At 40.9% G+C, this 17,500-nt stretch overlaps 1 protein-coding gene across 2 annotated transcripts in view; it reads left to right on the top strand.

Moving 5' to 3' along the window:
- The window catches only part of LOC138009456 (uncharacterized), an 87,540-nt gene that overhangs the window by 12,084 nt on the left and 57,956 nt on the right, over positions 1-17,500 (top strand). For both annotated transcript variants that reach the window (XM_068856480.1, XM_068856479.1), the window contains exons 4-11: positions 3,240-3,393; positions 4,206-4,384; positions 7,378-7,674; positions 8,783-9,079; positions 9,695-9,878; positions 15,135-15,331; positions 15,857-16,156; positions 16,815-17,135. In XM_068856480.1, the coding sequence (XP_068712581.1) occupies positions 3,240-3,393; positions 4,206-4,384; positions 7,378-7,674; positions 8,783-9,079; positions 9,695-9,878; positions 15,135-15,331; positions 15,857-16,156; positions 16,815-17,135 (1,929 nt within the window). The remainder of the gene's footprint in view (positions 1-3,239; positions 3,394-4,205; positions 4,385-7,377; positions 7,675-8,782; positions 9,080-9,694; positions 9,879-15,134; positions 15,332-15,856; positions 16,157-16,814; positions 17,136-17,500) is intronic.

Here is a 17,500-nt window from a genome sequence, read left to right as displayed (position 1 = left end):
CGTCCGCAAGGTTTCAGTTATTAAAAAACTATACCATGTAAAATTAAGAACATCTTTAAGAACGTTTTCAGTCTCACAACGCCAAAATATATAAGAACGTTGAGCCTCAGCTCCAAAATTACAACTTTTTATTAAAAAACAGAGTGCATAATTTGCTTTCTGGGGTTAGAGGCGGGAGCTCCGCTTTTTGGCTTGGCTAAATCTATATATTGTAACTTGTGTTCGCTCCCTAAAACGATGCATGTTTTCACATCTAACCTTCAATACAATACAATGAAATGCTAAAGGAAGCGTTTGGCAAGTTTGTTTAATTTCTAGTCAAATCAGTGTTAAATTTAAGACAACCTAAACCTAATTTACTCGTGCGTTGATGAAATTGCCGTAGAGACCCGAGATAAGGGACTGCGAACGGTAAATAGCTTTCATTAGCAATTTTTCCAAGGCACACCAGCGTAATTTGAATAAAGATTGCCAGACTGTCACAACCTAGGGTTTGCATCACTCATTATACCTCAGTAACGTCCTTTTATAGCTTTGTAACCTCCTCCCCCCTTTAATAGCTTCAATGCACTGATATAGTAATTTGAAACAAAACTTTATCAAGAATTTTAAGAAAACGACAAAACGTTTGAGTTTACAAGACATGTCTCGACAGAAACGTCTGTCATCCTCAGTTAATCCAAGTACAAAGCGATGGACGCTGAATTTATAGTAAGTAGAAAATGCTAATTGTGATAAATAGTAACAACAGAATGAAGCAAAGCGTGCAAGTGTGAGAATTAAAGCGACAATATCAGATTAACATGGTGTAATGATTGTCTATTCAACTAGATCCTCGATGAGGGTACACTGCGTTGCCTGTGGTACGTGCAGCGTTCCAGGCAGTTTTTTCAAGTTGGGGGGTCATTAAGACCATTTATTATATGGTTTGTGATTGTAGCCGATATAACGCGCGCTCTGATTGGCTAATTGTGACTGAATTGTAGGGCATTATTCTCCTGTAATGCCCACGGGCCGATCACGGGCTTGCAAAAACAAAGCAAAAGATAATTAAAAAGACATATAATAAACTACTTACTAATCAAGCTAGCTCGAGCTGTACTGGGGAATATTGGCCCTGGGTCGACCTCGACCTCGGGCCAATATTCCCCAATACGGCCCTCGCACTCGGTTAGTAAGAAGTTTGATCAAAAATAAGACACAAACAGCAGTGATAAACATATTGAACTTGTTCATTTTGATTATGACTTGACGTTTCGTATGTGCTCTACATACATTTTCAAAAGTAACCGTTAAAGAAATTTAAAACAGCTATTTATATATAACAAAGCGGATGAGGGGACTGGAACCTAGATTAAGCAAATACTTAACAGTAAAATATATAATAATTATTAATGGGTCACCCAGAAGTCATACCAGCAGAGGCCCTTTGGCTCACAGGTCCTCACACGTTCGTACTACGAAACAGATCCTTTTCTGAGGTTAAAAACCTGGCTACCGGCCTATTAATTAACTCTTTTTCCTACTTTCCCAACCGCGAGAAAACCGCGGTAAATAAGCCATCGCCAAAAATGTTTTTTTTGTCAAAAAATATTTAAAGTTAGGGGGAAAAAATACATCATTTTAAAGCTAAGAAAATAAGCTTTCCAACAGCATATAACTTATTTACAGACAACTGAAACATTTTATAAAAGCGAAAGTTGAACGAAAAAAATTAAGAAAAATAGCAGTAAAATATGTTGTCCAGGCAAAATTTGGTCATTTAAGGGTTGATTACGAATTTTTGTATGCCAAACTAAAATTTTCTGCAATTTATTTGCTTCTTGGACATAAATTCGACCGAAAACTGATGAGACACGAATATTTTTAGATTTTTAGGAATAATCGGATTAGTGATCAATGCGTAATGTGATAATGCAATAAAAGTGTCAAATTTGCGACCCGTTGCTAACGGCAACGGAAGCGATCGCATTACGAATAATTAACCTCTGTTTGCCAAAAACCACCCAAATAGCCGATTTTTCGATGCAAAATTCATCCCAGAGGATAAAACTATTCACTGGACATGTAATGAAGGTAAATATGTTCGAGCGAAAGCGAAAACAAGCGAATAAATTGAGGGAAAACACAATAATGTGAGATCAAAGGAACATGTGGTGAAGGCACGCAATTGCATCGCTACGAAAATAATCTTACCTTTTCAGCGATTTTAACGCTTGAAATTCCATCCAATTCACCTGGTCTAGTCTTTGAATTCACTATTATCGCTGCCCTGCGAATCGTCAGTGTTCTACATAACAGCACACTTGGTAAAAGACGGCTCGACGGGCGACAGATTGTTGTCGAAGTCCATTACTCGTCGCTTTTAAGATTCCACCGCCTAACTTATTCAGTATCCATTTGATTTGCCATTATTGAGCTTCATAAGGGTATATTTTGTTCAAAGATCCACTAAAATGCCATTTGCGTTTACATGACTTTCGACGCCGTTGCCGGTTAAGTTAATCGTTATAATGTGTCCACCGGAGATTTCTACTCATTTCCCACTACCCTCTCGATCCTAAGAAAATACGCGCAGAAGGCTCCAGGCACAAAGACACCACTTAGCAGGGGAGTGACAGGCAAGACTTTTACCGACACGGAAAAAATGAAAACAACTAAAATAAATAAAACGGAGATATCTACCCATTTTCCGACTTGGATTGCCATACGGCAACCCAGTAAATAGGGTTGTTCTCTCTAAATATTAATATCCTCTTTTATCTTAAGTTGAAAACTGGTGGAGGCGTGATCCAAAACATGGAAACAATCTGCTGAACACGAAGCGTGACAATGTTCAGAATTTTGTAGACTTTGCATGTGCAGGCTGTAATGCCTGTCACGTCAGCGAAACGGTCCGGCATTTTTCCAAGCGTGTGAAGGAGCAATTAGCCAGTGATAGGGCCTCTCACACTTGGATGAACTGAGGATGACATAAGTTTCTGTCGAAACATGTTTTGTGAACTCAAACGTTTTGTCGTTTTCTTGAAATTCTTTACTTGTCTGCTACTATCAAGACCCTTTGGAAAAATTTATCACCATTTTCAGGTTTCCATTAAATAAATGTTTGACTTTTCGAAGTTATGCTCATGATAGCGCCACCCCTGAGTGTGTTATTTTTGTTTATAAAGAAAACAGTTCCATCAATACAAACAAGGGAGGTTAAAAAAACCAACTTACAATAACTTCCTATTATTCAGAATGCGGTGGTCTAGTGAAGAAACCACTGGAAGAACTTTCCTTCCAAAAAGGTGACAAAATAACTGAGAATGAGTGTCAGTGGAACATTGGAGACATCTCTGAACCAAATGGTGATCACGTGATTCTTGCTATTGATCCAGTTTATTCTTGTAGGTAAGATACAGAGTCTCTGCTTCGGTTTTTTTCCTCTTATTTGACTTGTTGGTTATCCTATGACTAGGAGTTACAATGGTCTTAGTACATGTGTTGAGTCTTAATCGCACTCTCAGTTAATGAAGAAAAAAAGACAAAATATGTCGCTGTGATGTGAAATTGTCGTTTTCATATTGTTGGAAGCCCAACTAGACCCCTCCCGCACTAGGCGATTTATTTGTCTATATAATCAATTCCATGCTACAAGTGCAATCGCTGGTTTTTAGCCATGAATGTACTAAATTGTATTCATCCTTACAAACTTTAAAAGAATTCGGAGCAGGCCACTTTTTCATGCCATGGAGAGTCAAAACTGGCAGACCTGTCGGCTATTGAATTAACAAAAACATCCATTAAGCTAAGCTGCTTCGCCGAGGGCATACAGAACGGGTTTAATTTCGTTTGCGATGGATATTTTTTCAGTCAGCAAATAGTCGAATGTGCTGGTTTGCAGGTACTTTTTATGAAATTCAGAATTTGGTGTAGACAAGATTTGTTGACATTTGTGGCAGAGTATAACTAATGTTGACAGCCTTGTGCTGATGCGCACATGTTAACAGGTTCCTTTAAAGAGCCGAGCCAGAAAGCCAGAGTTACATTTGCAACAGATCTACCAACTAAATGCAAACTGAAGACGATTGAGATGAATTCAGTACAAGCCCTACTCGCACATTCTGCGAACGTAAAACACTATTTAAATAGGTGAAATCCTTTAACGTAATCAAGTGGAAATTCTTTCAATATCCATTTTAGTTAATTGTACCTTTTTTCAGTTTCAGGATAGTCGTTAAGGACGGCTATGGTAAGAATCTTTTGTACAGCTACTGTGGCCTTGGTGAAGGGACCTTTCTCAATACTTCAACCCTGAACATTTCTGTCGAAGTTAGAGCGTACTACAAGTATAATACCTTTACTGCCCGATATGCCATCCTTAATGGCAGTATTTACAAAGGTAAGGAATTCGGTTTGTCTTGTTTCCGTTCTGTTTGTCTAGTGTGGATTGTTAATCTGGAGTGTAAGTCAGACGAGGCGTCTCCAGGGTGCAATTTTTTTGTTTGTCCCGTCTCCGTCGCGTTGCCTTAATTCTTGTGGAGGCGGGGTTCGATCCCCCGGCGTGTTTGGCGTGCTGGTTGCACCTTCCTTTTGGGCGTACGCACACCCGCATACGGTGTGGGATTGGAAATTACTGCCGTAAGTGCGATTATGTCTCAAGGATATTCATGAAATCGCTCCTGTTTCTTACACTTAACAACTCTACAAACGATCGGAGCCAATTGACTCTTGTGGGTCGACAGCAACAATGACATAATCTTTTCCGTACAGGACAAGTAGTTTTACCGGATCTAGCTAGAAGTATACTGGTGTGACAGTCGCGATGCTGGTCATTCTTACGACCGCTAATGAAAATTGACAAATGTGAATCGCTAATCTGAATGTCACATGGTCGTATCCCGAGTATTTCATTAATTCTAAACAAGCCGAAATACCCAATGAGGAAAATGAAAAGAAAACGTAGCGTTAGTAACGAAGCCGAAGGCGTATTATAACGTTCTGCTATCTCAAGTAGCATATGCTCGCTTATCGGCTCCTTTGGCTGAACGGGTCTCGCCAACCTCCTTCTCGCTCCCTCAGCTGCAGAGGTAACAATAGGGTGGTCCAATGGAGAGGCTAAACCGGCTAATTTGTCACCCCATCTAATGCTATATACAGCCTTGTCCATGACTGCACTCCTGTGACCGTTCCGGAGAGCTGTGTTGGTTAGTTCTAAAATATACAGGGCGACATGCAGCGGCTCTGCGGGCACATGAGGAATACGTTGTACCAACCCTGGATTTGCCCAACTGCGCCAGCGATTCCATCCACTGGTGTATCTGGCAATGGTGCCTGGGGCGTTGGCTGACAGGACCAACTCTAATAACAGCGGAACTTGACTGTACAGACCAGCGTCCTCCAAGTTCAAGGCTTCTCTTCAGATACCGACTGACGTAATATCTGTCCATAAAATAAAAAGGAAGGCAGTAACAAAAATACTACTGATTTCTTTATTATTATTATTTTTTAAATAAAATTAAAGCCAATAGAACTCATACGCTCTACAATGGAGCTGATAACACAATTACACCTGACCAATAAGGCAGGAAAAACGCCGAAATAGGCGCTTGTGCTTAACCAAATAGGGAGCTATATTTTGAACACCTCACCAACAGGCAGGCTGGCCGAAATAGCGCGTCTTGCTCAACCAAAGAGGGAACACCTCGCCAAAAAGGCGTAGCCAAATGGCTCTCACGCTCTACAATGGAGCTGATAACTCAATTTACACCTGACCATAAGACAGGAATGGCCCAAATAGGCACTTGTGCTCAGCCAACTAGAAAGCTAATTCCTTAACAGCTCACCATATAGGCAGGCTGGCCTAAATTACACCTCTTGCTCGAACTAAAGAGGGAGCAGCTCGCCAAATAGACGTTGTTAAACGGCTCTCACGCACTACAACGGAGCTGATAACGCAATTAAAATCTGAACAATAAACAGGAATTGGCCGAAATAGGCACTTGCGCTCAGCCAGCAAGGAGACATAAATTATTAACACTTGTCCAAAAAGGAAAGGATGGTCGAAGATGGTCTACCAATGACGAAGACTTGCCACGCACAGGGATAGCCAAAAAGCTCTTAACGCTCAACAATGCAGCTGAAATGTATTGAACAACTGACCAAATAGGAAGGCTGGCCGAGTAGGCAATTCTGAATTCTGAAGACGACAAGGATAAATTGGGCGAATCTGCCTGGAGTGCCGTGCAAGACAGGCCAAAACGATACTGAGGGCCATTCCGGCACTACCAGAGTACCAACGGCTTTGGGGCTAGCCAGCTTTCTTAGAGATGGTGGACACAGATGGACTGGGGGACACAGCCAGTTGTTGTCTGTACTCCAGTTCTGCGCAAAGGCGTCGACTCCGAAACAACCGGGCGAGAAGAGCTTCGAGTTTAATTTAGGAAATTGGTTCTTAAGGTGCGAGGAAAATCGATCAATGGAATGGGGCCCCCATTTCTTATCAATCATACTGAATACGCGGGTATTCAAACGCCAGTCATTCTTGTCTATGAACCTACTTAGAAGGTCAGCACGAAGATTCTCCTCACGGATTAGCTAATGCGCCTCAATAGAAATTCCGAATCGGAAGCAGAGCTTTAAAACCTCTAACAATACTTCCTGCAAGTGAGGCTTTGGGCTTCCAATCGTTAGGATACGAGACGCGCCCTGATTATCGACGAAAATCTTGACTGATTGATTTGACAATTTCCGGAATATGATTGCAGAACGTACGATATTGCTTTTAATTCTCGAAGATCTTCATAACGAAAATTACATTTGACTAAATATCTGTTGACATCACGCAGATCAAGAACTAAGCGTAGTTTCTTTCCTTTGGCTACTGACAAAGGGTTGACGCAATGCGACGGGGAATTTACTTCGCTGATTAAACCTTTCTCCGCCACAAGAAAATTCAGCCCTATCTTCATTGAGCTCGGTATGAACAAAATCAGAATCTCCACATAGACCCTAAATGAAACTTGCAATGTCAACGCGCCCAAGTCAACACGAAGATTATTTTTTCTTCGGGCAATTATTTGCCAAATGGCCAAACTGCCAGCACTGTAAACGGAAAGCCAACGAATGAAAAATTTAATGAAAATAAAAATGAAAACAAAAAATAAAGTAAACTGCCTGGATTACTTGGAGCTAAAGTGACAAATTGAAAGCATAACTGCTTATATGTGCTTATATATGTTTATAACAATGCTAAATAGTAGCATGAGAATTTGTATGAACAAAGACATAAATTTGTACAAAACATGCATAACGTAACGCGTAGAAAACTATTATCTACTAAACCTCGTAACGGAGATAATTTTTATTACAATGACTTTCCAACATTATTTACAGCGCCACTGGTGGATGGATGGAATGTTACCGTCGTTAATGCTTCAGAATCCAGTATTACCTTTCAATGGCCAAACCTAACCGATGTCAGGCTTGGAAACCAGGTTCGGGCTTATATTGCAATAGTAGAAACTACTGATGGTAAAGAGATAGCAGGGGACATTGTTTTTCCAAACGTTACGTCTATAACATTAAACGGACTTGAAGGAGGCACTGAGTATCGTCTCTTCGCTGTTGTCGTGGATGTACTAGGACAACCACACAGGAGTTCAGAAGTATTGCTTTTTACCGAGGAAGGTGGTGAGTGTGAAAAGTAAAGTTAGATGAAACACGCGATGCAAACAAATATACCCAACGACTTGTTGTATGCAGTCATTCAAAAGTACGTTCATGCTGTCTCTCTGCAAGAGCAATATCACAACAATGAACATTATTGCTTGGGCTTGCTTTGTTTGCTGGGAGAGGAAATTGACAAAATAGAAACAAGCTAACAAGCTTCTGATTGGATAAACTTTGTCTATGTGGCTAGCCACATAGCCACCTTAAAAGCAATTTCGATCCAATCAAAAATACACATAATTTTGTTATTAAGACCCTACCCAGTAGAGGAGAGGACAAAAAGTCTAATATCTAATAAGCAAAAGAATATGATCAGGATAAAGGTCAGAGGTGTGAGCAAAGTGAAGATAGAACTCAACTGCTTCCTCTACTTGTGAGTGACAGATCCGAAAAAAAACATGTGATAGTTAATTCGCTGGTAGGGCTCCCGTAATACTAATTTGCTGCACCCTCTAAAGGAATGTCCCAGCCATGCATTGCCAATTCAGGTTAAACATTCACCAAGAGGAAGCAAAAAAGACCAAAAAAATTTTTTTTCGTTAAACAACTCTTACATCAGTTATGCTATTTGTCAGTATTACCCAACGTAAGGGATAATCAATCATTTTACAGATATATGATGATGTGAAGAGAAGTCATTCCCTTTAAGTCTTTATAACCTAATTGCACGGAATCCAAATTCGCACACGCAATAGCATTTTGTACTCGTACCACGTTATAATGCTAATTAATACGAATTGCTCAGTTGTGCACAAACAATCCAGTAGGCTAGTCCCGTTTATTTCCCCGGTGGTATAGTTTGAATTAAATTTGCTTTAAAAAAGCTATACCAAAAAGATTAAAATGCCCTTTTCGCTTCCTTTACTTTTACTTTACTTTAATTCGCCGCATTTCATGGAGTGGCACGAGAGAGGAACAGAACTTTTCGTCCCAATTGACACCTAACCCCTATATCCATAGATCAGACCACAACACCGGCAACTCCATGCCCTACTCTTCCACTATAAAACGTGATTTTTTATTTTTATTTTACTCTGTTGTGTTTTCTTTCTCTGTTTCTTCATCGTAGTACCCAGTAGAAGTCCTTATGTATCCGTTAACAACAATTATCCTGGAGGTGACAGCATTAACGTATCAATACATCCAATTCCCGAAAAATATCACAATGGCAAACTTCTTGGCTATAACATTAAGTACAGAACTTCGTGCTATGGAATCCCAAATTTCTCCGCTCAGGTCGACGTCAGTGCATCGACCAGAAGTTACATCTTAACTGGGCTCCTGCCAGGAAAACAGTACTACATTCGGGTCGCTGGGTTTACCTCTAAAGGAATTGGACCGTATTATGGGGCAAACGCGTTCACCAGTAAGTGGCTATTCGTAGGCTTCGTGATTTGTTTGGTTTAACTGCACTGGAGTTCATAAAACTGATTACATATGGTAAGGTAGTTTTAAGTGCTAGAATGCATGGATTTCCTTTAGAGCGCTAGCCCAAGAAATGGGAAACCAATTACGAACCAAACTTATATCAGTATTAGTATCAGTTTTCGTTTTGTTTTTTCCCTCTTCCTCACATCATGCCTTCGAAAAACCTTAATACTCAGGCTAGACTGACCTTAACGTTCGGTGTAAGAATAGGTTGGTCGTTTGGTGGATAGTGTTATTTGAAACTACTATTGTCCTCATGAGAGGAAGTGCAGGGATTGAGTATAATGAAGCAATTCAGGGTTCAAACTAATAGGCCATTTCCGAGTTACCTTGCGCCTGTTTCAAAACGAGTCCTCGTGTAAAACATGTATATGAAACTGAGTTTGATATAAAAATGGACCTCTAGGCGGAACACATTTTCATATGAATGGTTTCGCATTAAGACTCGTTTTCACACAGAAGTAAAAATTGCCTGTTGAAAACGGTTGCTCTTGAATATCGGTGTGTCCACCTTTATAAAATAGAAGCCAAAACGTTGAATTTTTTTTTTCAGCCTGTGAACCACAACGTACGTTAACCGCGAAAAACGGTACTCTATACAGCCCTAATTACCCATGTTCCTTTCGCGGGTTGCATTACTGCCGCTGGACTATTGAGCCGCAACTTGGCGGGAGCACTGTCAAAGCGATATGGATAAACTTTAATTCCTTTCAAGTCGGCGATGGCCCTTATTGCAGGTGAGATTTATCTTATTATAACAATCAAGTTTATCAATTGCTTTGGCATGCATATCGTATGAACAGCTGTAAGCGCTATCTACTGAAAGAACGATAATGTTACCGCAGGAGTAGAAAACTCGCCTCTACTCGCGATCGGTCTATAGGGTGTGTCCTTAAAATCAATTAAAAATTAATCCTCAATAAGTAGGGGCGAAAGAAAAGATCTGTTTTAAACAACATTTTAAACGAATTTTAAGTTTTGAGGCAGGATTCTGGGCAATTTTTAAGCAAGACTTTGCAAGACCCTTTAACCATGATGTAGTAGCCTAATGTTTAGCTAGCTGGACTCCGGATCTAGCGATTCGTGTTCGAGCCCTGGCCTGGGGTAATTGTGTTAAGTGGTTGAGAAGACATTTTTTTCTCTGAGTACCTACAGCACCTTCTTCCAGGAAGGAATAGAATTACTCCTAATTCCTTCATGCTACATGCAGTAACCGGAAATACCTGCTGACCTGATGGCCAATAGGTTTGTGGGAAACTGGATCCGACTACATCAAGTGGTGGCACATTTTGACACCCCAACAAATTGAACATTGAACTCATGCGTTGTTCTTCGATGTGATCTTGAAAGTAGTCTTGAAAGAAATCTGATTTCTTATTTCTATAAACGAAGTACGGTTCTTGTACATTTGGTGCCGAGACCCGGGACGGATTCCGTTTGGAAACTAAGAAAATCTTGAATTAATCACCTTTGAATTCTTGTTGCGCGCTATTTGTTTTTAATGGCTGGTGGGAATCAAGGTATGGCCGAGAAGAAGAAATTATAGAATCTGATAAAATTTTGCGACAGTCACCGACATTTTGTGCGAAAAACAATCGCTAAAATAAAATATTTAATATCTGGAGGGATTCCCATCGAAACGAAAAAGCTGAAACTTCTTTGTACCTCTCTTCAAACAAAGTGTTCGGAGCTTCAAGTTTTGGATCGTGACATTGTTGAGCTGCTGGAGGATGTCTCAAAGCTCGATTCTGATGTTTCTGAGAGCGGTGAGCTAATATGTGTTATTCAAGAGTGTATGGTGGATTTAGAATCTGCACTGGCAGCTAGGAATCACAAGGAAAATATCAGTAATCGAGTACTTTGGAAAGCGCGGGAACTGCTCAAGGTCACCTACAGACAGTTCACACGCACGAAAAGCTTCCCAAGCTCGCGATGAAGAAATTTAACGGAAAGCCATCGAGTGGTATCCCTTTCGGGAATCTTTTTCGAGTCAGCAGTTCATGAGAATTCAAACCTGTCTGGAGTGGATAAATTCAACTGTCTAGAAGTCGCTCCTAACAGGCACCGCCCAAAGCGATGTCGCTGGCCTAGCCCTGACAAGCGCTAATTACGAAAAGGCAGTCGAATTACTCAAACAAAGATTCGGAAACCGACAGGCTGTGATCTCGAGCCACATGGAGGCGCTCACAATAACTCTCATGGGTGCATCTATAAACGAAGTTAAGTGGCTTCGAAGTTTGTACAACACAGTTGAGTCACATGTTCGTGGATTAGAAAGTATGGAGATCTCTTCTGAAATGTATGGTTGTTTTAAACACCGATTATCATGCAGAAATTATCGGAGGAATTTAGAATTGCAATTTCACGAAATTTGGAATCGGAAACACGGGATTCAAAAGAAACCGTGAGTGAATTTCACAAGGAATTGCAACTGAGAGAACAATGTCTTGTGAACCCTAGGGACGCCAGACCGTCAAACTCGTTTCAGAGAGGTGAGTTGCTTCATTTTACGTCTGGTTTGTACTCTGAAAGTGCTAAGAACAAACAGTTTTCTCGTGTGTGGTGCTCGCTTTGCGATCAAGATCATCAGAGCTCTAAAAGTAATGTGGTCATAAGTGCTGAGTCTAGAAAGCAAGTTTTGAGGAAGAAAGGCAGATGTTATCTTTGTCTCAAATCTAGGCATTTGTCACGTACCGGTAACTGTAAAAGTCCTGTGAAATGTTTCAAATCTCAAGGACCCCACCATGTTGCTGTGTGTGATACTTTTGAACACACTGTGAGTTGACCAGAGCAAGTTGAGAATGTTCCTAATGTCTTTTCCAGTTTGTATGGGATCAGTACAGATGGTCCGCGCTGTTGCAAACAGCAACTGCTGAAGTCGAACGTCCAGACAATGACAGTAGTCCACTAAATGTGCGTCTTGTTTTCGATTCATGCAGTCAGCGATCTTACGTGACTCAGACTGTTAACAAAAAATTGCAGCTACCCGTTGTTGTTAGAAATTCCCTGCTGATCAAAACCTTCGGAGAATCAGATGCCAGACTACGTACCTGTGAGATTGTTCAAGTTGGCATCAAAACGTTATGCGATGAAACTGTGTACATTCAAGCGTATGTAGTACCAGTGATCTGTGGCCCCTTGACCCAACAGTCCACTGAACTGACTCAGTCTAGCTATCTCCGTAACCTGCTATTGGCTGACAGAGCTGCTGGTGGAGTGCTAGAAGTCATGCAGTATTCTCGTTGGGGCTGACTACTATTTGTCCTTGGTAGAAGGTACTATAGCGAGGGGTGCACCATGGGAACCTGTTGCTCTGGCCACAAAGCTAGGATTTGTCCTCTCTGGACCCACTAAGGTCATGTGTGATAATGTCCATGCCAACACTGTTTTGAAGGTTGAATCGAGGGTAATTAATCATGATGATCTTGCATCACAACTGAGAAAATTCTGGGACTGTGAATCCCTCAATGCCACTCTGGATGACAAGTTTGTTAATGAAGTTGAATTTGTGGAAGCAAGATATCAAGTGGGAATACCATTCAGGGAGGATCATGACCTCCTTCCTGATAATTTTGCTTTGTGCAAATCAAGGCTGGTGTCACAATTAAGGTGTCTGAGTGTTAAGCCTGATGTGTCCAGGCAGTATAATGATTTCATCCGAGAACAGCTGAAACAAGGGATCATTGAACCTGTAGATCAAGGAACTACATATGGTGTTGGCAACGTGCATTACACCCCCTATCATGAAGTGATTCGTGTTGATACCGGGAAACCACAAAGCTGCGCGTGGTTTATGATGCCAGGGCTAAAGCACAGAGTACCACACCCAGTCTTAATGATTGTCTTTATGCTGGCCCACCACTGTCTTCCCTCATTTACGACATCCTTTTGAGGTTCCGCGTTCATAAAGTGGCCATCTCAAGAGACAGAGAAAGCCTTTCCGAACATTTCAGTTGACCCAAGGGATCTTGACTATCTTTGCTTCCTGTGGGTCGATGATATCGGTAGCAAACACCAAAATCGCCAAGTTTCCAGATTTGCATAAGTCGCCTTTGGCATTTCCTCAAGTCTCTTCTTGTTGAATGCAACTATTGGTCATCATCTAACCTCCACTGATATTCCTGGAGAATTTGTTGAGTGTGTGTTGAAGAGCCTGTATGTGGACAATTTTGTAGGTGAAGACTCTGATGATCTGGCCCCAGTTGTTCAAACGATGGATAGCGCTATCTGCCGGATAACACTCTATCCAGTGGATAAGTAATAGCGAAACCAATTGCGCTACCCAATGGATAGTGATTTATCCGGTGGATGTTCAAGAATCTGAAATCATCTTTCAAGAGTGCAGGCTTTAATATGCGAAAGTGGGTGATTAATTCTACACTAGTTCACAAAAGAATTGAACAACATGAAAGAGTCTCCTCTGGAAGCTGAAGTTTCAACCAAGCCTGTTGAAGAATGTAAGATTCAAGACGAAGATCAGACCTTCTCAAGTTGTCAGTTCAGGGCGAAAGGTAACCCCTGCAGTGTGAGGTGTAAAGTACTTGGAATTGGATGGGACACTGAAAGTGATATGTTCTCTCTGAACTTGGCCTCTCCAATGGAAACAAACAATGCTTGCACTATAACAAAGAGAAGTATTCTCACAGCGACGAGCAAGCTGTATGAAGATAATCTACCAGTCTCTTTGTAAGAAGATAGAAGGTAGAAGTTTGCAGTTCCTTATTCCCCACCGCTTCCCGGGTTCCTGTTAAGTGACGAGTTTGCGTTCTCCCGTGTTGGAGTGGACTTAAAGGGGGAGGAATGAACAATGTTTACATAGCCTTATTCACATACGCTACAATCCGATCTGTTCATCTTAAACTTGTGCCAAGTTTGACGGGGGAAAGTTTTGTAAAGGCCCTCCCTCACTCGATTTAAGGAAAGAAGGGGAATTCCAACCTTGATTGTCAGTGACAATGTAAACACCTTCAAGGACTCATGGGTGCAGGCCTATTGCCAGCGTGAGAGTAAAAAATGGAGGTTTAATGTTTAAGCAGCCCCTTGGTGGGGTGGTTTCTTTGAACGTCTTTTGAAGTCTGTCAAGTTAAGTTTAAAAAGTGCGCGGTTGAATTATGACGAACTGTCTACAACCTTTGTAGAAGTGGAAGCAGTCTTGAATTCACTTCCGTTGACTTACCTTTATGATGAGTTCGAGGAACCCCTGACGCCGTCTCACCTGGTCATAGGCCAAGGAATTTTTTTCAATGACATCAAAGAACTATTCCATCGATGATGGACATACCCAGCAAGCGCTTTCAAGGAGAGCAAGGTTCTTACGGCGCATCCTCGATCATTTCTGGAACCGCTGGCGAGCAGAGTATCTCACACAACTTAGAGAACAACATCGTTGTTCTAAGAGAGTTAGCTCACTCCATAAGGTTCAAGTGGGAGATGTTGTGTGCATACATGAGACGACGATCCCAAAACAGCTGTGGCGACTTGGAGAGGTTACTTCCTGGTCCTGATGGCGAAGTTCGAAGTGCAGTGGTGAAAGTTAAGTCCGGCAACTTGCCCTCGTCAGAATGGAGACACCCACTGCAGAGACTCTGCAAGTGAAGCTGAATACTGAACCGGATAACGCTGTTCCTATTACAGTTGTGAAAGACGAAGATTTCCCAGCAGTTTTTGTAAATTCTAGCTAAGAAACCTTTCTAAAGTGATGTGTACGAGTATTTTTGTAATAAGTTTGTTTGTCATGAGATTTTCTTAATTTTGAACTTTGATTGGTTAATGTCATGAATCAACGAGGGCGAGTGTGTGGAAAACTGAATCCTACTTCTGAACATTGAACTCTTGCTTTATTCTTCGATGTGATCTTGAAAGTAGTCTTGAAAGAAATGTGATTACTTATTTCTATATACGAAGTTGTCTTATTGCGTACGGTTCTTGCAAAAGGTTGAAACGCAGACTTTAACCTACCTATATAACCGTGATAACTTTTTTCTTCTACCCAGATCAAACAACTGGCTTCGCGTGGCAACTGGAGAAGAAACCCAGTACAATAATGACACCTTATTATGCGGTTACATAGAGCCTTTTTCTCTTGTTGTTCACGGCGACCAATCAGAGTTGGCACTTCAATATACGAACACATATCGCTATTCAAATGGCTTTTCAGTCTGGTATCTTGGACTTGAAGATCCCTTGATAGGTATCAAACAAATGTATATATCTATCTATTTATTCTAAAGAGTAGCGCCAACACAGATGAAGCTATTACATTTTACGTGGTAAGGGACCAGGGAAACTTTGTTTCTTGACTTTAATAAATATTTTCGAGGAGCATTTTGGTGTGTCAATTGCATGGTCATGTCTCCTGAAGTCTCTATGCCAAACATGTTTGCAATCTGTGTTAGCAGAATTGCAGAGGGAGCATGGAGCTTTTTTATTGTGATTTAGAAACTTAAATCGTATAGCGTAACACGGATAGTGCTTTATAAATTGTCAAAGCTTTAGTTTAAAGGTGCCTCGACTAAGGAGAGGTTTCCAGCTTAGAGAAGATTCTGTCAGATTATTACCATCATTACATTATCATTTGAGAAGGTTAACACCATGGCAGTGTAGATCATGGAGCTCCTGGAATTCCTAGATAGTGGTTTTTCTCGCAATAATTGATCCTGCTCCCTTTACATTTGAGATACCTCATTTAAGTAATTACCTATTTTTTTTCTGACAGATACTGACCTATTATCATGGCAACTGTTAGTTCACAACATTACGTCATCGTCAGTGTCCGTGGAGTGGGAAGCTTTTCCTCTCAATGTATCGATTTCCCACTTTATGGTGATGTTCACGGAGGAAAACTCAAATATATCTGTTTTGTTCAAAGTCTGGTCTTTGTACGATCGACATTATTTTGTAAACAAGCTGTTAAAGCCAAACCGAGTGTATGGATTCCAGGTACTTGCGTTCACGGTAGGCGTCGAGAATGTCACTTATTCCACTAAAATCCAAACTATCACGACTGGAGAAGAAGGTGAGGACTGCGTAGCAACAATCTAAAGTTTTATGTTTGTGTAAACTTACTTTTACAAGCTGAAAATTAGTCAGTTGACTCTAAAATATTTCGTAATGATGGAAATAAAGACATAAAAAATTGTTGTGACGTCGGCGGGATTCAGAAAATGAGCTCACTGTTGCTCTAAACTGACTCTTCGACTAGGATAAAAGAGAGTGTGCCCTAGGCATTATGGTGGTAAATTGCCTCAAGGAAGATATGAAGAGATAAGCTGCGATGCAATGTTGAGCCAGGTGACACTCATGTTATACAAGCTTGCTCCCTTATTTCTGCGTAACCCAGTAGCTAGGGCAACGGTAATGGAATCCAAACTACAGAATGACAACCTTCTCTCCAACAACAACAACAACAATAACAAATAAACAAAACTATATGACATTTCAATACAATGATAACAACAAAAACATGTAATAATGAGTGAATCCCTGAATCTTGCACCCTCACTAAGTCGTCCAATCGATAGTGCAACGGTAATGGATTCAAAACTTAACAACGACAACAATCAGTCAATCAATCAATCTATCAATCAATCAATCAATCAATCAATCAATAAAGCTATGCCATAACAAAAACAACAACAAATAATCAAAACAGCCTTACATATTGCTTCTTTTAGCTCCTAGTCGGGCACCTACAAATGTGCGGGTAAGGAACTTCCAACCAAATGAGATTCTGGTACTTTGGGATGCGGTCAAGCCACAGTTTACGAATGGCCAGATACAAGGCTACACAGTCCACTACAGAAATTATGATTACTACTACTACTACTACTATTACTACTATGGGGATCATGCAAAAAACATTACCATTAAGGACCCAAACGTGTTCCAGATGGTGCTGCGAGGTTTGAATGGAGGAAGAAAGTACCAAATAGCGGTTTCTGCTTTCACGTCAGTGGGTGAGGGACCTCGGTCTCCGTGGATCTCATTCGTAGTCGGTGAGTGTTGGCAAATAGTGTCGGGTAGACTTGACAAGTTTAGCCGTTGACCTTGGCTTGTCAAGGTCAAACAAAATTATTTGTCCAGCCAATGTATTGTCGGAGAAAGGAGAATCAAGTAAGAACAAATTCGAAATGAGTTTGGGTATGTTAGCGAATCCCTTATTTTGCCTAGGGGTGAGGTGGGCGCATAAACGAAGCATTTAAGCTCTGGTAGTAAAACTTTGTTTCAAGACTTAAATAAATATTTTCGGGGAACATTTTGGTGTGTCAATTGCATGGTCATGTCACCTGAAGTCTATATGGCAAACCTGTTTGCAATCTGTGTTTTTCCAATCAATTTTGGGGCTGTCCTTACTTCTTGA

Source organism: Montipora foliosa, chromosome 7 (genome assembly GCF_036669935.1).
Source record: "Montipora foliosa isolate CH-2021 chromosome 7, ASM3666993v2, whole genome shotgun sequence".
NCBI lineage: Eukaryota > Metazoa > Cnidaria > Anthozoa > Scleractinia > Acroporidae > Montipora > Montipora foliosa.
The sequence above is the reverse complement of the archived record's forward strand: the minus strand, read 5'-3'. Positions and strand labels throughout refer to the sequence as shown.